General features: G+C 41.1%; 1 protein-coding gene and 1 long non-coding RNA gene across 6 annotated transcripts in view; one reads left to right on the top strand and one right to left on the bottom strand.

Moving 5' to 3' along the window:
• Positions 1-5,145, top strand: part of RAP1GDS1 (Rap1 GTPase-GDP dissociation stimulator 1) — a 258,664-nt gene extending 253,519 nt beyond the window's left edge. For all 5 annotated transcript variants that reach the window (XM_067736915.1, XM_067736914.1, XM_067736911.1 and 2 more), the window contains one exon: positions 4,459-5,145. In XM_067736915.1, the coding sequence (XP_067593016.1) occupies positions 4,459-4,586 (128 nt within the window). In that variant the 3' untranslated portion in view covers positions 4,587-5,145. The remainder of the gene's footprint in view (positions 1-4,458) is intronic.
• Positions 5,146-5,239: 94 nt separating this feature from the next.
• LOC137224023 (uncharacterized) overlaps positions 5,240-26,377 on the bottom strand; it is a 32,006-nt gene continuing 10,868 nt past the window's right edge. Inside the window, exons 4-8 of the long non-coding RNA XR_010943185.1 lie at positions 12,658-12,790; positions 11,783-11,904; positions 10,049-10,150; positions 8,318-8,416; positions 5,240-5,998 (exon numbers count right to left, since the gene is read on the bottom strand). This is a non-coding gene — a long non-coding RNA (uncharacterized lncRNA). The remainder of the gene's footprint in view (positions 5,999-8,317; positions 8,417-10,048; positions 10,151-11,782; positions 11,905-12,657; positions 12,791-26,377) is intronic.

Raw genomic sequence — 26,377 nt, 5'->3', positions numbered from 1 at the left:
TGTATTTTTTTAGCCTTTCCACTATGTTTATTTTTATTTTATTACGTTGTAATGAAACTGATTATTTTTATTATTAGTTTTACCATTATATTCTATTAGTGAATGTTTTATTTATTTTTAAAAATTTTAATTTTATATTGGAGTATAGTTAACAATGTTGTGTTAGTTTCAGGTGTACAGCAGTGTGATTCAGTTATACATGTACATGTATCTATTCTTTTTCAAAATTTTTTCCCATTTAGGTTATTACAGGGTATTGAGCAGAGTTCCCTGTGCTGCACACTAGGTCCTTGTTGGTTATCTATTTTATATATAGTTGTGTGTATATGTCAATCCCAAGCTCCCAATCTGTCCCACCCCTGCCTCCACCCCTGGTAACCAAAAGTTCATTCTCTAAGTCTGTGAGTCTGTTTCTGTTTTGTAAATAAGTTCATTTGTATCTTTTTTTCTTTAGATTCTGCATATAAGCGATATCATATGATATTTGTCTTTCCCTGTCTTATTTCACTTAGTATAATCTTCAGTCCATCCATATTGCTGCAAATGGCATTATTTCATTCTTCTTAATGGCTGAGTAATATTCCACTATATATATGTACCACATCTTCTTTATCCATTCATCTGTCAGTGGACATTTAGGTTGTGCTACGTCTTGGCCATTGTAAACAGTGCTGTGGTGAACATCGGGGTGCGTGTATCTTTTTGGACCATGTTTTTCTCCAGATATATGCCCAGGACTGGGATTACTGGATCATATGGTAGGTCTGTGTTTAGTTTCTTAAGGAACCTCCATACTGTTCTCCATACTGGCTATACAAATTTACATTCCCACCAACAGTGTAGGAGGGTTCCCTTGTCTCCACACCCTCTCCAGCATTTATTGTTTGTAGACTTTTTGATGATGGCCATTCTGACTGGTGTGAGGTAGAATCTCATTGCGGTTTTGATTTGCATTTCTCTAATAATCAGCGATGTTGAGCATCTTTTCATGTGCCACTTGGTCATCTATATATCTTCTTTGGAGAAGTGTCTATTTAGGTCTTCTGCCCATTTTTTGATTGGGTTGTTTTTTTTTTTTTTGATATTGAACTACATGAGCTCTTCGTAAATTTTGGAGACTAATCCTTTGTCAGTCGCATCATTTGCAAGTATTTTCTCCCATTCTGTGGGTTGTCTTTTCACTTTGTTTATGGTTTCCTTTGCTGTGCAAAAGCTTTTGAGTTTAATTAGGTCCCATTTGTTTATTTTTTGTTTTTATTTCCATTACTCTAGGATATGGGTTGAAAAAGATATTGCTGTGATTTATGTCATAGAGTGTTCTGCCTATGTTTTCCTCTAAGAGTTTTATAGTATCCAGTCTTACATTTAGGTCTTTAATCCATTTTGAATTTATTTTTGTGTATGGTGTTAAAGGATGTTCTAATTTCATTTTTTTTACATGTAGCTGTCCAGTTTTATCAGCACCATTTATTGAAGAGACTGTCTTTTCTCCATTGTATAGTGTTGCCTCCTTCGTCATAGATTAATTGACCATACATGTGTGTGTTTATTTCTGGGCTTTCTATCCTGTTCCATTGATCTATATTTCTGTTTTTGTGCCAGTACCATACTGTTTTGATGACTGTAGCTTTGCGGTATAGTCTGACGTCAGGGAGCCTGATTCCTCCAGCTCCGTTTTTACTTCTCAGGATTGCTTTGGGTATTTGGGGTTTTTTGTGTCTCCATACAGATTTTTAGATTTTTTGTTCTAGTTCTGTGAAAAATGCCATTGGTAATTCGATAGGGATTGCGTTGAATTTGTAGACCGCCTTGGGTAGTATCATCATTTTGACAATATTGATTATTCCAATCCAAGAACATTGTACAGTATATCTGTCCATCTGTTTGTGTCATCTTCGATTTATTTCATCAGCGTCTTATAGTTTTCAGAGTACAGGTCTTTTGCCTTCTTAGGTAAGTTTATTCCTATGTATTTTATTCTTTTTGATGAGATGGTAAATGGGACTGTTTCTTTCATTTCTCTTTCTGATCTTTTGTTGTTAATGTGTAGAAATGCACCAGATTTCTGTGTATTAATTTTGTATCCTGCAGCTTTACCGAATTCACTGATGAGCTCCTTGTCTTGTTCCTGATCTTAGAGGAAATGCTTTCAGCTTTTCACCATTGTTAGCTGTAGGTTTGTCATATATGGCCTTTATTATGCCCACTTTGTAGAGAGCTTTTATCATAAAAGGGTGTTGAATTTTGTCAAAAGCTTTTTTCTGCATCTATTGAGATGATCATATGGTTTTTATTCTTCTACTTTTTGATGTGGTGTATCACAGTGATTGATTTGCATATATTGAAGAATCCTTGCATCCCTGGGATAAATCCCACTTGATCATGGCGTGTGATCCTTTTAATGGATTGTTGGATTTGGTTTGCTAGTGTTTCGTTGACGATTTTTGCATGTCCGTTCATCAATGATATTGGCCTATAACTTGCTTTTTTTGTGGTACCTTTGTTTGGTTTTGGTATCAGGGTGATAGTAGCCTCATAGAATGAGTTTGGGATTGTTCCTTCCTCTGTGATTTTATTGGAATAGTTTCAGAAGGATAGGTGTTAGATAGAATTTTGCCTGTGAAGCCATCTGGTCCGGGACTTTTGTTTGTTGGGAGTTTTTTAATCATAGCTTCCATTTCAGTACTTGTAATTGGTCTGTTCATATTTTCTGTTTCTTCCTGGTTCAGTCTTGGGAGATTGCACCTTTCTAAGAATTTGTCCATTTCTTTTGGGTTGTCCATTTTATTGGCATATAGTTGCTTGTAGTAGTCTCTTATGATCCTTTGATTTTCTGTGGTGTCCATTGTAACTTCTCCTTTTTCATTCTAATTTTATTGATTTCAGCCCACTCCCCTGTTTTTTCTTGATGAGTCTGGCTAAAGGTTTATCAATTTTGTTTATCTTTTCAAAGAACCAGCTTTTAGTTTCCTTGATCTTTTTTATCATTTTCTTTGGCTCTATTACAATTATTTCTGCTCTGATCTTTATGATTTCTTTCCTTCTACTAACTTTGGGTTTTGTTACTTCTTCTTTCTCTAGTTGCTTTAAGTGTAAGGTTAGGTTGTTTGTTTGAGATTTTTCTTATTTCCTGAGGTAAGATTGTATTGTTGTAAACTTCCTTCTTAGGACTGCTTTTGCTGTGTCCCATAGGTTTTGGACTGTTGTATTTTCGTTGTCATTTGCCTCTAGGTATTTTATGATTTCCTCTTTGATTTCTTCAGTGATTCATTGGTTGTTTAGTGGCATATTGTTTAGCCTCCACATGTTGTGTTTTTTACAGTTTTTTCCTTGTAGTTAATTTCAAATCTCATAGCGTTTTGGTTAGAAAATTTGCTTGATAAGATTTCAATTTTCTTAAATTTACCAAGGCTCGCTTTGTGGCCCAACATGTGATCAGTCCTGGAGAATGTTCCATGTGCACTTGAGAAGACTGTGTATTCTGCTGCTTTTGGACGGAATGCTCTATAAATATCAATTAAGTCCATCTGGTCTGATGTGTCATTTAAGGCCTGTGTTTCCTTATTGGTTTTTCTGTCTGGATGCTCTGTCCATTGATGAAAGTGGGGTGTTAAGGTCCCCCACTATTATTGTGTTACTGTCAGTTTCTCCTTTTATGGCTGTTTGTTAGTATTTGCCTTTAAGGTGCTCCTGTGTTGGGTGCATATATATTTAAAATTGTTATATCTCCTTCTTGGATTGATCCCTTGATCATTAATTACATAGTGTCCTTCTTTGTCTCTTGTAACAGTCTTTATTTTGAAGTCTATTTTGTCTGATATGAGTATTGCTACTCCAGCTGGTTCTGGTTTTATACCTCAGTTTTATCAAAATAAACACATCAGTTTGAGGGATGCTAATTACATTAAACTTACCAGACTTAAGAGGAATCCTGTATTTTACTGTAACTGAAGTTAAATAGAGCAAGAAAACGAGAAAGAGGAAGATATAGTAGGCTCCTTTTTAGATTTCCTATCACAGAAATTTGTTGAAAGGATGTGAGGTAATAACCTTTTTATTTGCCACAAAATTAATTTGAAACAGATCTAAGATTTTTCCGTAAGTATTGGACTTCATATTTGAACTGATGATAGGGTTAAGTTAGGAGTGTATAACTGAACCTTGAGATCATACAATGAGCTGTGTTTTAATTATAACTCATTACTTTAATCAACCTTTGACTGTAGAACTTGACATATGATTTATTTTTATAAAGGGTCTCTGATTTTTTTATTCTAACATCCCTAAAAAAGACATTTCTAGGCTACTGCTGTGTCTTTTTCCAGAATTGTTCCTAGTTTTATCACTCGGTATCATTTAAATGAGCATTTTGGGTATATGTTTTAGGTCGAGTGTATAGTAAGAAAGAGTAGAACAACCTAATAGAAGCATACCTGTTGCCTTGTTTTTGTCTTCCAGAATCTCTACACAAGGAAGTACAGGATTTGGCCTTTCTAGATGTTGTATCCAAACTTCGCAGTCATGAGAACAAAAGTGTTGCTCAACAGGCTTCTCTCACAGAGCAGAGACTTGCTGTGGAAAGCTGAGAACCACCCCTCCCTGATACACCCCTCATTTCCCCTTTGTCCTCCATCCAGCTGCCTCTTCTGCTTCATTCTCTTCCATATCACTTGTGCATGCGTGTAATGTTCCAATGCCAATTGAAGAACTGCTGTAGGTACCTTCCCAATAAGATTTCTAAACCCATAGTTAGTTAGTTAGTGTGAACATGAATTTGTCAAAAACAAGTCTCCACCCCATAACTGTTTCCTTGTATTCCTGTTGCTTGAGCTACATTAAGTAGAATGTGCATGTTGTAGTCCTATGATGATGACGTAAACTTGGTACTACACAATGACTTGCTCCTCGTCCTTGGTAGACTACATAATAATGTACTGGTAAATTAATTAGAAACAAATGAGAATGCAGCAGGATCTGACTAGCTTATGAAAGATGGAATTGAATAGTAAAAATAGCTCCATTTCTTGGTGCTTGGAAAGCACAGTGACCAAAAAACCTGTATGGCTGCTTATTCATTAGTCTTACCTACTGATGTCAAACCCATGGTACCTAGAGTTAAATAAAGTCCAATGCTCTCGCTCTTTACCCTCTGGTTTCTTCTTCTTCCTTTGTAGACTCTTGAAACTGCCACAAACTTGGCAAGACTTTCTAAGGTTTTCTATGTCATATTTAACTGGCCGTCATCAGTAGCCTGATGCTGAAAACATTTGTAGTTTTCAGCATGAAACTAAGGGGTTGAAGAATAGTATACTAGTACATCTTGTTTTTTGCCTGTATTTTAGATTCTGATATATGTACAGTTTCACCTCAGAATTTCTTCTGTCAGTTAATCAACATTGTTCACCACATGTCTTTAAAAGTCACTTGGGATTTGTTTTCAACTGAGAAAGTTGAGTACAGCTCTTTAGAAAATGGATTTTTTTTTTTCTGTTTTTCACCATTCAGCTTGAAAGCAAGAAGTTTCCTTGGTCTTTTAACCCTTTTAAATTTTATATGAGAACTAGCAGGGCATATGAAAAAAGATTAAGAAGTGTTTGTCTAGACTAAAGAAAGGAAGGTCATAAAAGCCATAGTAGCCAGTCCAGTTCATTCTGCACATGGCCTCATCCCAGTAGCTGTTAGAGTTTCCCACCTCCACTTTCCACAGAGAACTGCAGTGGATCTTAAAGCCTATCGGAAAGTGACAGTGCCAAATGCCAAGACTGAAGAGGTCAGAAGCCCCCTTGGCAGAATGTAGTACACTCTTCACTGCTACCACCACACCCAACGGGTCTTAGAGCTCTGAAACACATGAACATCCCTGTGACATACCTGCCTTCTCCGAATGCCCGTGTTTGACAAATACTGGCTGAAAGGTAAGGTGGGCTCCTTGCTCTCCAGAATTGATGCTGCGCATCTCTATGGGGTGATCGAAGTTGGACTTTTGACTCTGAAATAGCTGTAATTTGAGAAAGTTAAAACCCCAGTGGAGGTAAAGAACTTTTTGAGTGACTGTTCCCTCTGATGTCCAAGCAAAGGACGATTATTGTGAGCGCTTTTGCTACATTTACTGTAAGAACGATCTGGTTCATTGTCTTCTCCTGGGCTGGATAGTGGACTATATTTTATTTTAGATTTTGAAAGACATCTGTAATGTTGCATAATAGGCTGTCCATATTAATAACTAAATAAACAGTATATAAACTGTAATGACATCATTTGGTTTATTTGTATATTTTACTTCTATTTCCAGCTCCTAGAACAGTGCCTGCTCATTGTTGGTGCTCAGTAAGTATTTGTTGAATGAATCCCTACTTCCATGAAACTTCCAGAGTGCCTGAACTATTTCTAGAGAGATTGATAGAGAAATTGAGATGTAGGTATTTGTCTGACTTCAGAGAATTTTCCTTTTTTGATAGTAAGATCTGTCTGTATTGAAAAGCATTATATAGAAAACCTCAGAACAGAAGCGTCCAAAAAGCACAGACTTGAGGAAAAAAAAAAAAAAAAAAAATACTGTCTGGGCCACAGCTGCCAGCAATCAATTTGCTAATATGCTAGGAGCTCTCATCTTCAGCAAAACAAAATGCAATTCAAATCACCAGTTGTTCTGCGGCGTGACCAGACCAGAGGCTGTGCCCTTATGATAACAGGGCTCCACCATACTCGGTGATGTGCTGCTGTGCCAGGGCAGTGGGTGAGAGTCCACAGACAATACCATCCCTCTCCTACTACTTGGTCTTAGTTTTAGAGACCACCTTTACGTTAGTTTGCTACTCACTAAGAGTGCATTCTAAGGGAAAGATGGGAGGAGCCGCAAAACAAAACTTTCATGACCACTTTGTGCCAGGACTAGAGCATAGATGAAAAGCAAAAAGGCCAAAACTTAGAGGGAAGGAGATGTCTGAGTGAAATGCACTGGAATGTCCTCCTTTCCTCCCTCCCAGTCCCATTAGCTCCTTGGAATCTTCCTAACCACCCACCCAGAGTGTAACTTCACTGTGCTCAAAGCAAAATTGATTAAATACTGGCCCATAATCCTGTGTCTTCCTTGATAAAACATGCTTTGAGCATACTATCTGATAACAGTGGAGATGTGGAACAAAATTTTTCAGTTCTAATACAATTTCCTCTTGGGTGGAACAGAATGCTCTCAGATATAAGCATTAGGGTGAAGTATTCTGAGAAACCCCTGCATGTGAAGATTTCAAAAAGAAATACTCCTTGGTATCATTAGAAGGCTTATTATCTAATTCTGTTGAACATAAGGGGTGAAGATGTCTATTACTCAGGTAAGCATTATCCTTTGTATCCAGCTGTTACTATAATCAATAAGCTTAAAAGACACTTCTTAACTCTAGGAAGCCATACATTTGAATCATACAAGTGTCTATTAAAAAGCACTTAATGAGGGGTTTCCCTGGTGGCACAGTGGTTGAGAGTCCGCCTGCCAATGCAGAGGACACGGGTTCGTGCCCCGGTCCGGGAGGATCCCACATGCCGCGCAGTGGCTGGGCCCGTGAGCCATGGCCGTTGAGCCTGCGCGTCCGGAGCCTGTGCTCCGCAACGGGAGAGGCCACAACCGTGAGAGGCCCGCGTACCGCAAAAAAAAAAAAAAAAAAAAAGCACTTAATGATATCTGGGGTGAATCTTCATGGCTGTAACCAGGAAAATTGAGGGTTTTTTTTTCACAGATGTGATCTCTTAGTTCACATACAAAGATACATCATTATATGTCATGTGGCGTCACAGATATGTTTTAAAGGTCTGTCTTACTAAAATGTTGTGGAAACTATTTGAAAAGTGTGATAAGTGGAAAGAGTAAGGTCTCTGGATACTGCCTCTTCCGTAGTCACATCCTGATTCTATTACTTACTACCTATGTGACCATTGCCAATTACTTAAACTCTCTGGGCCTGTTTTCTCATTGAGTTTATAAATTCCTCCTTCCCAGGGTTTTTGTGACAGTTCAAACTTTCGGGGGTTGACGGTAAAGCTGGAGGGAACTGTGACATCTTATGGCCTAAACTATATTCCCCACCTTCCCCCTACAGGATTCCTGGCTAAAGGAATTCAAAGAACAAAAGCCAAATAGGAGAATTAGTTCTAGAGAGATTGATAGAGAAATTGACATTTAGATATTTGTCTGACTTCAGAGCATTTTTTTTGATAGTAGACTCTGTCTCTATTAATAGTGTATTAATAATGTATTAATAGTGTCTATTAATAGTTTGAGGAGCACCCAGTTATCCTCCATACAGAGTGTATAACCTCTTACCTCCTTCCCCCTGAAACTAAGATGGCCAGGTGGGCAGAGAAGGCCTTTCAGTGTAGCTCCCACTGTAGTACTTCCTCTTTCTGTCTCAGACCTCTTCATCTGTAAAGTGGGAATAACAGTACTTGCTCAGTGATATTAGCTTTTATTAGTATTATTACTAAGTCAATATAGATAAAAGCTATAGTACTGAGTTTTTCCTCAGTATAGAAACAAAACAATCCCCCCTTCCCATTTTCAGTGCTGCCAACTTTTTATCAGTACATATAAAATACACCTTTTTAATATATATACTTCTCATATGTCTTTCATCTTTTCTTATGTATAAATGCTATGTGTTTTGCATAAAGGTTTATGGTAACTGTGCTCTGAATCCTGTAATAGAACCCACTCATTTATCATTATGCTTCTTGACTAGACAGGCAGAGTCCCTTGTTGGAGGTTTCCAGGGGTAAGTTATTAGTTCCTTGTATGCCATGAATGGTAAGCTACAGTATTTGAAGGAAAAAGTGAGCTTTGCATGGAACTTATGCTCCTAAGTTCAATTTATTTATTCTTTCCTTCTCAGTTGACTTTTTGAAGTTCCTTATCCTTACTTTGTTTCTTCCCAGAAAAACAAACAAACCCTTTTACCAAATTGAGCTTTTTAGCCATGGCCACAGAGATTGTAATCTGTCATCATTTCAGAAATGGACAATATGCATCTGTCTGCTATTTATAACACTGGATAGACATTTAATATGGCAACAATTCATTTATATACTGGAACCAACTATAATTAGACCAAACTTAAGCCAGGTAGGAACTGATGCCTGGGTTCTCCTGACATTCGTTTCCTCAGTCCCTGGCTTTTCTACTGCCTGATGTCACATTTGTCCAAAGAGAAATGTAGAGCCTCCCACTTCCTAAGCAAACTGGAGGATCAGGGTGATGTCTTCTCCCGAGTGGTTTTAATGGTTTCTCTGATCCCCAGCATTATGAACGCAGCTTTTAAGGAGTAAAAATGGAGCAAGTAGGATGGTTAAGTCATGGACACAGGGGCTTAGGGGAGAAGTGACTTGATTCAAATACCATCTACAATCTAAAAAAAAAAAAAACTTCATTTTCATATTCACCCCCAACCTCAGAGTACATTCTTAGAACTTATCCATGACTCAGAGATCTGTGGTTTTGCTGGTAGGCATGTGTGCAATCTTACATTAATCTGCTTAACCATACGAAGGTAAAACCACATTCAGTGGTGTGTGGAACTTTATAGTGTTTTGGTGTTGGTCACATATATAGAGAATTTTCTGTTTCAGGATTAGGTTTTAAGAAAATTAACTAGCTAGGTTTTTTAATCTTCATCAAGCAAGTTTAAAGCCTAATCCTGTCATACTTTGAAGCCTCTTAGTCTCAAGTTTGGGATTTTTTTAAATTAAATAATTCAAAACATCTTTATTAGATTTCTGTTATCTCAAGATAAAAAATTTTAAAGCTTTAACCCAGATTTCCAGTATATAAACTTTATACATATTTTTAGAAGATCTAGGGTTGGATTTAGTGTTCCTTGAAAAATTTAAAATAGAACTACAATACAATCCAGCAACTCCCCTTCTGTGTATTTACCCAAAGAACACAAAAACACTAGTTTGAAAAGACATATGCACCCCTATGTTCAAGATATGGAAGCAACCTAAGTGTCCATCAATAGATGAATGTGTAAAGAATATACAGTGGCGTATGCAGTCGTACCTTGATATCCACTGGGGATCGGTTCCAGGACCTGCCTCAGATACCAAAACTCCATGGATGCTCAAGTACCACAGTTGGCCCTCTGTATCCATGGTCCTGCATCTGTGAAATCAACCAACCACAGATTGTGTAGTACTGTAGTTTTTATTGAAAAAAATCCACGTATAAGTGGACCCGTGCAGTTGAAACCTGTGTTGTTTAAGGGTTAACTGTATTTACAATGAAATATTACTCAGTCATAAAAAAAGAGTGAACTCTCAGCATGTGCAACACCGTGGCTGGATGTAGAGGATATTATGCCGAGTGAAGTAAGACAGAAAGACAAACACCATATGATTCACTTATACTTGGAATCTAAAAACAACAAAAACAAAACAGAAGCAGACTCACAGATACAGAGAACAAACTGGTGGTTGCCAGAGGGGAGAGGGGTGTATAGCTGGATGAAATAGATGAAGGGGATTAAGAGGTACAGATTTCTAGTTATAAAGTCACGGGGATGTGATACACGGCATAGGGAATATAGTCAATAATATTGTAATAACTTGTTACTAGACATGGTGATTATTTCATAATGTATTTAAATGTCAAATCACTATGTGGTACCCTTGAAACATTATATTGTACATCAACTGTACTTAAGTTTTTTAAAAAATCTGATTTTCAAGTATACTTGACAGATATCACTTACTATTGCAGTAGTTATTTTGTCATTTATTGATTCCCAGGAATCCTGAAGGAAAGAAACTCAAAAACTATACCCTCAGATTACTGTCAAAAATAAATTCCTATATGAATTCTCACTTTGAATTTTATAACCATATCTACTTTAAAATAGGCCAAGTTTCAAGTTGGGGATTTTCTAGCCAAATGGTGTTTTTGTGGTTTCTTTGGTTCATTTTTAATGAACTGTCATACAAAGAACAGAGCTAAGCCTGCTGGGAAGCTGGCTACACCCCTGCCCTTAGGGTGTCCGTGCCCTCAGATGAAAAACCCCTGCTCCTTTGAGGACATCTCACAGAGCTCTCGTGCGGTCACCATCACCCCACCACCAGGACCAGAGAAGGTCAGCTGCCTTTGACCTTGAGCGCTCTTCAGGGGTGTCTGCTCTGCTTCTCGGCGCTCCGTTCTTCCCCGTGTCTAACATAAGCACATCAGATGAATACCTGCGATTACCTAGAACTTATGAAGGAGGTAAAGGTTGAATCATACTCTTAAGATTGCAACCCAACAGTAAAAGATAAAGTGCTGCCCTAATCAGAGGGAACCACGGGGAGGAAATATTAACCAGAGCGGCTTTGATTTTAGACTCATCTCTGCAGGAACCCAAAATAGTCCCTAACTTCAGTTGGTGCCGACTATCCGTACACAGTTCCTTCCCCCTCACCCTCCGTTTTTTTATGGTTCTAGAATGTATCCCACTCTCCACCATGCCTCTCCTATAATGACTTCCCTTTTCGTGCAGGTAAGTATGGAAGGAGTTATTAATGACTCATATTCCACTCTTTTCACCCACACCCCTCATCCCCTGGTGCCCAGTAGAAGTTAGGGGAAGTGACACAGCAAAGTGACCATTGAGCTTCATAATAGCACAATCTACACAATCTGTTACATCCTCTGCTTCCCCCTCTCCTACCCCTTGCCCTCTTGTTCCCCTTATCAGGGGCACTGTGAGACGCAGGGCCTTCCCCTGCACTGACCAAAGAAAAGCAAGAGATGGAAAGCAGAGATTACCTGTACCTCTGGGCGTTTGTAACCTGATTTGGTGGGCCCTTACTCTGTAAAAGGCAGGCTTCATCTGAGGCAGTTTCGGAAGGGTGTTCTGGCGTGCTCTCCACAGCAGTTGCCCTGTGTGCCTGCATATTTTACATAGTTGAAGTGTTATGCCACATGCAGCTACCTCCTTTTTTTTCCATGTACACAATAAGCATTTTTCCACATTACTAAGAACTGTCTCATAACCTCATTCTTAATGGCTGCATATTCTCCAGTTATATGGAAGCACTGTAATTTACTTAGCCGTTTTCCCACATCTGGACATTAGAGACATATTCCAGGTTTTGAAAAACAAACCTCAAATGCTAAGTCGTGAGCATTTGCAGATGCTCAACTCAAAACATCTGACCTGTAAGTCCCCTCTGCTTTCTGCCCCTAATCCTAAATTTAAAACTCCATTCCTTTCTTCTTCAAGAGCCCTTATCAATTTCTCAATTCGGCCTCCTCCTGATCCACTTGTACGTGTCACCTCCTGGACGCTCTGCTCCTGCAAAGTGCTTGCTAGTCTCCTAAGGGGACCCACCACAAGGGGTAGTGGCGTCACAAGGGTGGGGTGGCCGCACCTCCCTCCTGGCATCCGGGCCTTAGATCAGCTACACCCACGCACCCTTCACCAGCGCCGCTTACCAGATGTATCAGAGAGGGCCTCTAAAAAGAGGTGGCACAGGGCACACCTCCAAGTACCCACTGGAGCCGGTGTTTAGCTAATTGGAGTCTAATTGCCTCTTAGCACTGTCATCCACCTCTCCCAACACTTCTGCACCTGTTGCCAAGCCTGTGAACCGCCATTCTGATTGGTTCCAAGTGATGAACACACTCCAGGCGCCACTCACATGGAGAGAGGAGAGAGGGGTGCAGGGCCTCTTCTTCCACAAGAGTCCTCATTTAACACTCCTGAGGCATCTGTGACCTGGCTAACCCAGTTCTTCCTCTAGAGACCACGGCAGACTGGGGGCCTTCATACATCTGTGTTTGTTCCACATGGTATTTTGAAAAAGAAAGAAGAAAACAAACAGCTGTAAACACTGAAATTTTGGATGATTTTGCATAAAAATCTAGTTATTTGACTTTTCTTTTAAAAGGGGGAGAGCTGGCAACCAGGCATTCTGCATCCCAGGAGCGCGGTGTGTGGCTGTGGCCCTGTGCCTTTGGGCAGGGCGTGCGTCTCCAGCCTGTTAGAGGCCCCACCTGGCCCACCCCGCCCTGTTCCCCTCAACTCCAGAGCCCCCGGAAGCCTGCGTGGCTTGACCCTGTGGAGACCTCACGTGTGGTCTGTCTGCTTCCAGAGCAGAAGGGGTGGGGATTTTTAGGGGAAGAGAAGCAGCGCCATGGGAAGGGGCTTGTCAAACAGAGGTCCAAATACTTGACCCCAGGGCATGTTTATGACCTGTGCAAACTTGGATTGTTTTTATCCCCTCAGAGAAAAGGCTCGACATTCTGAAGGCCAGTGACAGCTGCAGTCTCACTGTCAAGTGTCAGGAATCTTGGAAACCCAAACAGCTGTAAACCGTACCCACGCCATCCTGCTGATAGAAGTGGGCTGAGGCTGGCAGCACCCTGAGGGGACTGTAGGAATTTAGGACATCCTTTCTTGGCTGGATCAGGAATGCAGCCCTTCTCCTGAGGCCAAAAATATCCTCCCCACCCCCTTTATCCCATGATTCAGGAGCTCTTATGGAATACGCGACCCTGCTAACCCAAGCGATTACACTCTGCTCTTTGAGAAGCAGAGAATTCTAACACCTGCCAAACTCCCGGGATAACCTGATCAACCACAATTTCCTCTTTGTAGCCAACCCTTCAGCTATGAGTCTCCTCATTTAAAGAGGCTCAGACAATTAAAATTTTCAATCCACTCAGCTGAAACACCCCTGAAGAGAAACAGCCTGCTCCTAAATGTTTCACTGACATAACGCACCAAAGGAGAGCATGTTCCTCATATCCGCCAGCGTGCGGAGGCCCAGGTAAGTCTCCGTGCCTCAGACCGCCAGGGAATGCACAGACCAGGAGCTAAAGTGCGGCTACAGCACAGGAATGGTTGCCAAACCTTGTTTTCTCTAGAGGTGACTAACCCAGGACCAAAAAATGCCGGAACTCCCCACCTCCCTGCCATGGTTGAAGAGGAATATAATATCAGTAAGAGACCCAAACAAACAAACAAAAATGCCTTCAGTTTCTGAGAAGACAAGGCAGAGCATGAAAGGGAAAGAGGAAGGAAAAATCATTCAGGACTCAGGACATGAATGTCCACAAAGTCATCGGACACAGGAACAGTGGGCCTGGGCAAAAGCTCACGTCGGTAGGACCAATAAATAAACTACAGATTAGCAGATGCAAAGTATTACGTATATGTATAACTGAATCATTCTGCTGTACACCTGAAACTAACACAACATTGTAAAGCAATCTGTACTTCAATGAAATAAAATTTTTTAAAAAGAACAATGCAAAGACAAAAAAACAATACAAAGACAAAAAGAAAAGGGACATCTGTCTTTGGGGCAGATATTGCAAGTTATTTACCCAATATCCAGCTACCCCTTCTGCCCTATTTACAGAACCCAATTTTGTTCAGGAGGACAATGTACCAAGCTTAAAATACTCCAATTCCCTGGCTTTCGAAGTCGGTGTTACCACTCTATAGAAGTTCATGGGAAGGGCATCCGTTAGTAAACAAAAAGGCAGAGACCTGCTGGAAGGCCTTTGGCCCTTCACCTTTTCATTTTCTTCCTTTTCCCTACCTCAGATGTTGCTATGGGCCCCAGAAGTGCAGGAGCCCTCTTGCAGCCAGGAAGTATGAGCATGAGAATGAAAGCCTCCACATTAAGCGCAGTGGAGCAGAAAGGTGGAAAGAACCTGGATCCCACAATGAACCGAAGGATCAGCCCTGTACTGAGGAACCTCAGATAATGCAGGGGACACACACCTACCTGTTTAAACCCCTAGAGCAAGGTATTCTGTTGTTTGGATTGGAATGAAATCTTGATTCACATGGCTAGTCACTAAAGCATCAAGACCTCCCTGGAACAACTTTTTATGCTTACAGGTTATGGCCACAGAACTCAGGAAAACAAAGCCCAGAGGACTGAAACAACTGGGGCTGCCAGCTTTAACCCTCAAAGTTCAGAAAAACCCCAAACAGCCTGACTTGCTGACCTAGCAGCCTTCCTCACTACACAAAGATCTACTGAGCACATACTGGGTACATCAGGCACCATGTTGGACTATGGATAGAACAAGGAGATAGATAGGTTCCATTGGGGGAGAAGATGAGAAACATATTTATCTGACTACCATAGTAAAGCAAACAAGTAAGGATATTAACTGACGTATAAACAGAGTCATAGGGGTTCTGTAGAGAGACGACTCAGCTCCGAGCATCCTGGAGCAGAAGCTACCTGTGAAAGCAGAGTAGAAGTAAGAGATAGGGAAGGAGAAATAGAGCAGAGCAGACCAGATGGGATGGGGCCTTAGACATTTTAACTTGTTATTATGTAGTGGAAAACCAAAGTTTAAACAGACGATCGGCATATTTGCTTTATGTTTTGATCTAGAACCAGAACTATTGCTAGTGGAAGAGACTAATAGAGATTCATAGGTAATTGTGATGAGTTCCTAGTGTCGGGAGACAATTCTCCATGGGTGTCTCATGTTTCTATACTTCTGTGAAGAGCTTTCATCTCAAACTATCTCTTCGAGGATGTTTATGTAACAGCCTTGTAAGATAGAGATAGGGTCTCCTTCTGAGGGCAGGGGCATACTTTTGTACTGTGTGAGATAATTAAAAACACCTCCCTCGGGGCAAAGTTTGGTCGGGATTGTTTGCAGACTCCTTAGAAAGTTGGGGGATACCTGGGAATTCCCTGGCGGTCCAGTGGTTAGGACTCCAGGCTTTCACTGCTGAGGCCTGGGTTTGATCCCTGGTCAGGGAACTAAGATCCCGCAAGCCAGGAGGCGCAGCAAAAAAAAAAAAAAAAAAAAGTTGGGGGATCCCTGAGCTCAGTGCACCTTGCAGCAGAGACAGTGTGTGTGCAGTAGCCACCTGGGTCACTGTCCTCTGAGGGACTAGGGGCTCAGGAACTATCACAAACATGAAGCTCACACCATCTGCAAGGCCGTCCTTTGTCTCTGACCCAGAAGTCTCACGCCTCCTGCGAGCATTGGTGAAACCGAGGCAAGCTAAGCAGTTAGCCTGCGAGAAGGTAAAGCCTCTGAGCCTTCACAGTTCTTGGTACTTGAACTAGGACTAGAGAGACGGCGAAGGTCTAAGATATGTGTGTGGGGTGGAGATTGGAATCAAAGATGATTCCCAGGGCCTCCCTGGTGGCGCAGTGGTTGGGAGTCCGCCTGCCGACGCAGGGGACATGGGTTCGTGCCCCCGTCCGGGAAGATGAGCCATGGCCGCTGAGCCTGCGCGTGCGCGGCCTGTGCTCCGCAATAGGAGAGGCCACAACAGTGAGAGGCCCTTGTACCGCAAAAAAAAAAAAAAAAAAAAAAAAAGATGATTCCCAAATGTCTGCGCTGGGAGACAGGGCAGTGGCGCCGTGAACTGAGAGCAGGAACAAAGGAGGAGCAGCCTCCTGTAAAGGAACGTGAGCTGGGCTGAGGTGCTTAGGGACCTTGAGGAGACGTCCAGGGGGCACTTCCTCATTCCAGCTGAGCCTTCACTGCAGGTGCTGCCCCACACACAGACGGGGCCCCTCAGCCCACAGCCCTCCCTTCAGCGCTTCCTAATTCACATGGCATTGTGTCACATCGGAGTCCCCAAGAGACACCAACAGACCCCTCTAAGAAAAGAAAAAGGGGTGATTTACCCAAAACTTACAGAATCAAATCTTTGGAGCTGGAGCCTGGACATCTGAATTTCTTAAAGCTCCAAAGGTGATTTCCAATCTGCAGCCAGAATGGAAAAGCATTGTTCTATTAGAATGAAGGGCAAGCAAACTTTCCTTAAAGTCCTCAGAGAGAGGCTGACCTAGCCAACAAAAGGGTCATCATCCTATTTGGGCAAGCAGGTGGCCGTTTACTGCATCAGTAACCCAGGATTACTATTCTACTTCCATCCTTTTTGAGGCCCCTCACTTCTGACCCAGGGACCCATTATCACTTGCCAAGTAAACTGCTGCACTTAGAGCAAGCCAACTTCCTGAGCTGTTCAACTCCAGATGTGGTCTATGGTAGACATCTCCCAGAATGGTACCCTGAACTACCTGGAATCTATGCTGCCTGACACATCCTCTGGAGAAGTCACCTGGATACCCTCACGCTTGCTTAGTCTTACTGGGCACAGCCCGGAAACAACCATCCACCACAGCAGCCTGTCCTCCATCACCCTGATGGAAGGCCCGGGCGTCAGGAGCCTCTTGCTGATAGTCTGGGGCCCTGAGCATCTAGAGAAGGCGAAGGGAGTTGCTGCATTCCTGAGGGGCACAGAGCCTTCCTTGTAAGCTTTCCATGTGTCCAAGTGACAGCCTTACAGTCATGGCTGACTCATGACTTCCGCTTGTCTTGGAAAGCTTGGTCTCCCTTTGCCCTGCAGGACATGAAGGGTAGCCACCTACTCCAGCACATACACCTTTTTTTTAAAAAATTTATTTTCGGCTGCACTGGGTCTTCGTTGCTGTGCGCGGGCTTTCTCTAGTTGCGGCGAGTGGGGGCTACTCTTCGTTGTGGTGCGCGGGCTTCTCATTGCAGTGGCTTCTCTTGTTGCGTTGCATGGGTTCTAGGCATGCGGGCTTCAGTAGTTGTGGCTTATGTGCTCAGTAGTTGTGGCTCACAGGCTCTAGAGTGCAGGCTCAGTAGTTGTGGCTCACGGGCTTAGTTGCTCCATGGCATGTGGGATCTTCCTGGACCAGGGACCGAACCTGTGTCCCGTTCACTGGCAGGAGGATTCTTAACCCCTGCGCCACCAGGGAAGTCCTCCAGCACATACACTGTTACTACTGGTTGAACCTAAAAGCATGAGATTCATGAGGGTCTCAATTCAGTCTGGCAGTCCTGCACGAGTTTTTCTCAGCTTAACTGTGATCCCACCTCCTGGCAACATAGCTCTTTCAAAAAATGTTGAGTTCAGAAATCCTGCAAGCCTGGAAAAAACTCAGAATTCATTAGCAAAATAATGTCTTCCAAGGCTTAATCCTTACCCACCTTTGCCTTTCCTGTTTGATGCTTAAACAGGATTGGTGGGCGGGGGAGATGGAGGTGCCCTGGGAGGATTAGGCACTTGCTGTACTCAGTGCACAGGCCTGAGCCCATCCAGGGTTGGCTGACAGATGCCAGGGTCAGTTCCTCTTTGAAAAAGCCATATTACAGGAAAATAGAAACAGTTTTCTTTTTCAGAATAAAAGTCCATCCGTTAGGTGAGCACATACTCTCTACACAGAAACAAAGGTATGCTCATCCCCTTTGGCTTGCTCAAAGCAGTAGCCTGGTCTGGGTGCTAGAGACATAGAGGTTCCTGATTCCACGGAAAAGAGATGCCAATCAGGTAAGTTCTTCCAGAGAGGATGCTGCAGGAGCACATCTTGGTGTGGAGAGGAGGGGGCTAACAGAGCTCCCTGAGAAAGCTAATTTAGGTGAGATCTGAAGCATGAATGGGATTTGGGGAAGAAGGGCAGTTCGACACTTTTCATCTTTGCAACATCCCTGTGGTATAGGCATGACTATCTCCATCTCATGAGGGAGGCTCTGAGGATAGGAGAGAGAAAGTCACGTGTCTAAGGTCACACCCACACTATAACCAGTGGCTAAGCTCTGAGTCCAACCAGCACACACACTGTCTGTGACTTTCTTACTTTGCCACGCATGGGTTTCCTTTGCTAAAGCAACCTGAGGAGCTTTTTCACTGAGTACAGATTGTACGATATTCTTCAGGCTTAGTGACTGACCAGCCTCCTAGGTTCTCCCCAGAGACCGAGTCATTAAGGCATTTGTTCCCATGTCCAGCTTGACTCCAGGTCTTTCCCTGACAGAGTCAATAAAGGAATCAAATCTCCTCCAGCCCTTGCTCTGCACTGCAGTGAAAGGAGTAAGCCCTGCCTTACTCTTCGTTCTGGTTTTAGTACCTCCCGCTCTTCCCTCTCTCGCTCTAGAACTTAGTAGAATGTTTGATATACGTGAGGCTCAAAAAATGTGCACTAAGCTTGAGAAACAGCAGACACAGGGAGGGCTCTGGGACTCCCCCTTTCTACCTAAAAGCAGGACATGAAATTTCCCCTGAGAAAGGTGCCCTCCCTGTACCAGGAAGAACATTCATATCACCAGAGACTGGGAGGCAATGCCGAAATGCACCTGTACAAACACACCTACTAAAATGACCTTCCATTCGTTTCCCGCATTTAGCTGCTAGTGACTGTCCCACAATATACTGCTCATAGCACCAGCCCCTCTGTCTTGTCACATCCCCACAATTTATTGTTCGCTGTGTAACGAGGTATTTAAGCTTTTGGTCCTAATGACTTCTGGTCTTCATTTTCCTGTTGAAGACTCCCATGTACATGCAAAAAAATTAAATTTGTATGCTTTTTTTCTTGTTTAAAAAAAAAAAGTGTGCTAAGAGTCCTCATTACCAATTAGCATCAGTAGAAATTAAATTAGAACATGAAGCCAGAGTCCTGAGATGATCTTTCCTAAAATGGCCTGACAGAACCTTGAGAGCCGTTTTCTCATTTAAGTTCTCACACTCCAAGCAGAAGACAGGGGTAGAGCATGCAGCTCTGCACTCCAGACACCACAATGGTAATTAAATACCTCCATTGCAACAGGTCTGGGTTTGTGGTGTAACTGGAATTCTATTTTTGTTACGTAAACAAAAATGCTAATCTGGAGACATTAATCTTTCCTCTTGATTTGGGTGCAAATCTTGACTTAAACAATTTTCACTTTAAAATTTAAATGTCTATGGTAAGGTATTCATTTAGTGCCACAAATGAGATGTTTTTAATCCTTTGATCCAGTCATTCCACTACTAGGGCTCTATCAATGTGCAAAGTATAAGAAATATATAAGGAAGTTCACTGTGGAGACTGGTTCAAGATGGTGGAGTAAAAGGATGTGCACTCACTCCCTCTTGAGAGACACCGGAATCACAACTAACTGCTGAACAATCATCAAAAGGAAGGCACTGGAACTCACCAAAAAGATACCCCACATCCAAAGACAAAGGAGAAACCACAATGAGATGGTAGGAGGGGCGCAATCACAATAAAATCAAATCCCATAACTGCTGGGTGGGTGTCTCACAAACTGGAGAACAATTATACCACAGAAGTGAAGGTTCTGAGCCCTGCATCAGGCTTACTGACCTGGGGGTCTGGCAATGGGAGGGGGAATTCCCAGAGAATCAGACTTTGAAGGCTAGCAGGATTTGACTGCAGGATTTTGACAGGTCTGGGGGAAACAAAGACTCCACTATTGGAGGGCACACACAAAGTAGTGTGCACATCAGGACCCATAGGATACTGAACCAGACCTACCTGTTAGCGTTGGAGGGTCTCCTGCAGAAGCAGGGGATGACTGTGGCTCACCGCGGGGACAAGGACACTGGCAGCAGAAGTTCTGGGAAATACTCCTTGCTGTGACCCCATTAGCCCCACCAAAGTGTCTGTGGGCTCCAGTGCTGGGTCACCCAGGCCAAGCAACCAACAGGTAAGGAACTCAGCCCCACCCATCAGCAGACAAGCGGATTAGAGTTTTACTTAGCTCTGCCTACCAGAAAAACACCCAGCTCTACCCACTACCAGTCCCTCCTACCAGTAAGCCTACTGGTAGGCTTACTCCTACCAGTAAGCCTCTTAGATAGCCTCATCCACCAGAGGGCAGACAGCAGAAGCAAGAAGAACTACAATCCTGCAGCCTGTGGAACGAAAACCACATTCACAGAAAGATAGACAAAATGAAAAGGCAGAGGACTATGTACCAGATGAAGGAACAAGATAAAACACCAGAAAAACAAATAAATGAAGTGGAGATAGGCAACCTTCCAGAAAAAGAATTCAGAATAATGACAGTGAAGATGATCCAGGACCTCAGAAAAAGAATGGAGGCAAAGATCAAGAAGATGCAAGAAATGTTTAAAAAAGACCTAGAAGAATTAAGCAACAAACACCTAGAAGCACTAAAGAACAAACAAACAGAAATGAACAATACAATAACTGAAATGAAAAATACACTAGAAGGAATCAATAGCAGAAGAACTGAGGCAGAAGAACAGATAAGTGATCTGTAAAACAGAATGGTGGAATTCACTGCCACAGAAGAGAATAAAGAAAAAAGAATGAAAAGCAATGAAGACAGCCTAACAGACCTCTGGGACTACTTTAAATGCACCAACATTTGCATTATAGGGGTCCCAGAAGGAGAAGAGAGAGAGAAAGGAGCTGAGAAAATATTTGAAGAGATTATAGTTGAAAACTTCCCTAACATGGGAAAGGAAACAGCCACCCAGGTCCAGGAAGCGCAGAGTCCCAGGCAGGATACCCTAGGAGAAACACACTGAGACACATAGTGATCAAATTGAAAAAAATTAAACACAAAGAAAAATTATTAAAAGCAACAAGGGAAAAATGACAAATAATATACAAGGGAATTCCCATAAGGTTAACAGCTGATTTCTCAGCAGAAACTCTACAAGCCAGAAGGGAGTGACATGATATACTTAAAGTGATAAAAGGGAAGAGCCTACAACCAAGATGACTCAACCTGGCAAGGATCTCATTCAGATTCAATGGAGAAATCAAAAGCTTTACAGACAAGCAAAAGCTAAGAGAATTCAGCATCACCAAACCAGCTCTACAACAAATGCTAAAGGAACTTCTCTAAGTGGGAAACACAAGAGAAGAAAAGGACCTACAAAAACAAAAACAAAACAATTAAGAAAATGGGAATAGGAACATACATATCGATAATTACCTGAAATGTGAATGGATTAAATGCTCCAACCAAAAGACAAAGGCTTGATGAATGGATACAAAAACAGGACCCATATGTATGCTGTCTACAAGAGACCCACTTCAGACCTAAGGACACATACAGACTGAAAGTGAGGGGATGGAAAAAGATATTCCATGCAAATGGAAATCAAAAGAAAGCTAGAGTAGCAATGCTCATATCGGACCAAATGGACTTTAAGATAAAGAATGTTACAAGAAACAAGGAAGGACACTACATAATGATCAAGGGATCAATCCAAGAAGAAGATATAACAATTATAAATATATATGCACCCAACACAGGAGCACCTCAATACATAAGGCAAATGCTAACAGCTATAAAAGAGGAAATCGACAGTAACACAACAATAGTGGAGGACTTAACACCTCCTTACACCAATGGACAGAGCATCCAGACAGAAAATGAATAAGGAAACACAAGCTTTAAGTGACACAATAGACCAGACAGATTTAATTGATATTTATAGGACAGTCCATCTGAAAACAGCAGATTACACTTTTTTCTCAAGTGCACATGGAACATTCTCCAGGATAGATCACATCTTGGGTCACAAATCAAGCCTTGGTAAATTTAAGAAAATTGAAATTATATCAATTTTCTGACCACAACACTATGAGATTAGAAATAAATTAGAGGGAAAAAAACGTAAAAAGACACAAACGCATGGAGGCTAAACAATACGTTACTCAGTAACAAAGAGATCACTGAAAAATCAGAGGAAATCAAAAACTACATAGAGACAAATGACAATGAAAGTACGATGATCCAAAACCTATGGGATGCAGCAAAAGCAGTTCAAAGAGGGACGTTTATAGCAATACAATCCTACCTCAGGAAACAAGAAAAATCTCAAATAAAAAATCCAAGCTTACGCCTAAAGGAACTAAAGAAATATGAACCAAAAAAACCCAAAGTTAGTAGAAGGAAAGACATCATGAAGATCAGAGCAGAAATAAATGAAATAGAAACAAAGAAAACAACAGCAAAAATCAATAAAACTAAAAGCTTGTTCCCTGAGATGATAAACAAAATTGATAAACCTTTAGCCAGACTCATCAAGAAAAAGAGGGAGAGGACTCAAATCAATAAAATTAGAAATGAAAAATGAGAAGTTACAACGGACACTGCAGAAATACAAAGCATCATAAAAGACTACTACAAGCAACTCTATGCCAATAAAATGGACAACCTGGAAGAAATGGACAAATTCTTAGAAAGGTATAACCTTCCAAGACTGAACAAGTAAGAAGTAGAAAATATGAACAGACCAATCACAAGTAATGAAATTGAAACTGGGATTGAAAATCTTCCAACAGGGCTTCCCTAGTGGTGCAGTGGTTAAGAATCCACCTGCCAATGCAGGGGACACAGCTTTGACCCCTGGTCTGGGAAGATCCCACATGCCGCGGAGCAACTTAGCCCGTGTGTGACAACTACTCAGTCTGCCATCTAGAGCCCACGAGCCACAACTACTGAAACCCTCGTGCCTAGAGCCCGTGCTCTACAACAAGAGAAGCCACGACAATAAGAAGCCTGCATACCACAACGAAGAGTAGCCCCCACTCACCACAACTAGAGAGAGCCCACGCACAGCAAAGAAAAACCAATACAGACAAAAATAAAAAATCAAATAAATAAATTTATAAAAAAAAATCTTCCAACAAACAAAAATCCAGGACCACATGGCTTCACAGGTGAATTCTATCAAATATTTAGAGAAGAGCTAACACCCATCCTTCTCAAACTCTTCCAAAAAATTGCAGAGGAAGGAACACACCCACACTCATTCTACAAGGCCACTATCACCCTGATACCACAACCGGACAAAGAAACTACAAAAAAAGAAAATTACTAATATCACTGATGAATATAGATGCAAAAATTCTCAAAAAAAATACTAGCAAACAGAATCCAACAACACATTAAAAGGATCATACACCATGATAAAGCAGGATTTATCCCAGGGATGCAAGGATCCCTCAATATACACAAATCACTCAATGTGATACACCATATTAACAAATTGAAGAATAAAAACCATATGATCATCTCAATAGATGTAGAAAAACTTTTGACAAAATCCAACACCCATTTATGATAAAAACTCTCCAGAAAGTGGGCATAGAGAGAACCTACCTCAACATAATAAAGGCCATATACGACAAAGCCACAGCAAACATCATTCTCAATGCTGAAAAACTGAAAGCATTTCCTCTACAATCAGGAACAGGACAAGTATGCCCACTCTTGCCACTATTATTCAACATAGTTTTGGAAGTCCTAGCCACGCCAATCAGAGAAGAAAAAGAAATAAAAGGAATAGAAGTTGGAAAAGAAGAAGTAAAACTGTCACTGTTTGCAGATGACATGATACTATATGTAGAGAATCCTAAAGATGCTACCAGAAAACTACTAGAGCTAATCAATGAATTTGGTAAATTTGCAGGCTACAAAATTAATGCAAAGAAATTTCTTGCATTTCTGTACACTAAAAACCAAAGATCAGAAAGAGAAATTAAGGAAACAATCCCATTCACCGTTGCAACAAAAAGAATAAAATACATAGGAATAACCCTATCTGAGGAGGTAAGAACCTGTATGCAGAAAACTATAAGACACTGATGAAAGAAATCAAAGATCACACAGATGGAGAGATATACCATGTTCTTGGATTGGAAGAATCAATACTGTGAAAATGATTATACTGCCCAAAGCAATCTACAGATTCAATGCAATCGCTATCAAAATACCAATGACATTTTTTACAGAACTAGAACAAAAATTCTTAAAATCTGTAGTGAGACACAAAAGACCCCAAATAGCCAAAGCCATCTTGAGGGAAAAAACTGAGCTGGAGGAATGAGACTCCCTGACTTCAGACAATACTACAAAGCTACAGTAATCAAGACAGTATAGTACTGGCACAAAAACAGAAATATAGATCAATGGAACAGGATAGAAAGCCCAGAGATAAACCCACACACCTATGGTCAACTAATCTATGACAAAGGAGGCAAGAATATAAAATGGAGAAAAGACAGTCTCTTCAATAAGTAGTTTTGGGAAAACTAGACAGCTACATGTAAAAATATGAAATTAGAACACTTTCTAACACCATACACAAAAGTAAACTCAAAATGGATTAAAGACCTAAATGTAAGACCAGACACTATAAAACTCTTAGAGGAAAACATAGGAAGAACACTCTTTGACATAAAGCACAGCAAGATCTTTCTTGACCCACTTCCTAAAGTAATGGAAATAAAAACAAAAATAAACCAATGGGACCTAATGAAACTTTAAAGCTTTTGCACAGCAAAGGAAACTATAAACAATACGAAAAGACAACCTTCAGAATGGGAGAAAATATTTGCAAGCAAATCAATGGACAAAGGATTAATCTCCAAAAAATATATGCAGCTCAATGTTAAAAACACAAACAACCCAGTCTAAAAATGGGCAGAAGACCTAAATAGACATTTCTCCAAAGAAGACATACAGATGGCCAAGAAGCACATGAGAAGCTGCTCAACATCACTAATTATTAGAGAAATGCAAATCAAAACTACAATGAGATATCACCTCACACCAGTTAGAATGGACATCATCAGAAAATCTACAAACAACAAATGCTGGAGAGGGTGTGGAGAAAAGGGAACCCTCTTGCACTGTTGATGGGAATGTAAATTGATACAGCCACTATGGAGAACAGTATGGAGGTTCCTTAAAAAACTAAAAATAGAATTACCATATGACCCAGCAATCCCAGTACTGGGCATATACCCAGAGTAAACCATAATTCAAAAGGACACATGCACCCAATGTTCATTGCAGTACTATTTACAATAGCCAGGTCACGGAAGCAACCTAAATACCCATCGACAGACGAATGGATAAAGAAGATTTGGTACATATATACAATGGAATATTACTCAGGTATAAAAAGGAACGAAATTGGATCATTTGTAGAGACGTGGATGGACCTAGAGACTGTCATACAGAGTGAAGTCAGAAAGAGAAAAACAGATATTGTATATTAACGCATATATGTGGAATCTAGAAAAATGGTACAGATGAACTGGTTTGAAAGGCAGAAATAGAGACACAGATGTAGAGAACAAACGTATGGACACCAAGGGGGGAAAGCAGGTAGGTGGCTGGTGGTGGGATGAATTGGGAGATTGGGATTGACATATATACAGTAATATTTATAAAATAGATAACTAATAACCTGCTGTATAAAAAAATAACAAAATTCAAAAAAAAAGTTATTTAATGGGGAAGAGCCTAAATTTCTAATAGTGATGGGTTGGTTAATTAAATTATAGTTTATCTACACCAGGAGTTCCCAAACTTTTTGGTCTCAGGACCCCTTTACACTTTGAACAATGACTGAAGCCCCTAAACAACTTTTGTGTATGTGGGTTATTTGTATGAGTATTTCCTATATCAGAAATTAAAAGGGAGAAATACTTAAACACAGAAACGTTCAATACACACACATTCCATTAGCTGTCAGAGTGATGATATCACGTCATCGTGTAGTCTCTGAAAAACACCACTGTACACTCAGAAAGAATGGTATCAAAAAAGGGAAATAAT

Source organism: Pseudorca crassidens, chromosome 4 (genome assembly GCF_039906515.1).
Source record: "Pseudorca crassidens isolate mPseCra1 chromosome 4, mPseCra1.hap1, whole genome shotgun sequence".
Taxonomy (NCBI): Eukaryota; Metazoa; Chordata; class Mammalia; order Artiodactyla; family Delphinidae; genus Pseudorca; species Pseudorca crassidens.
The sequence above is the reverse complement of the archived record's forward strand: the minus strand, read 5'-3'. Positions and strand labels throughout refer to the sequence as shown.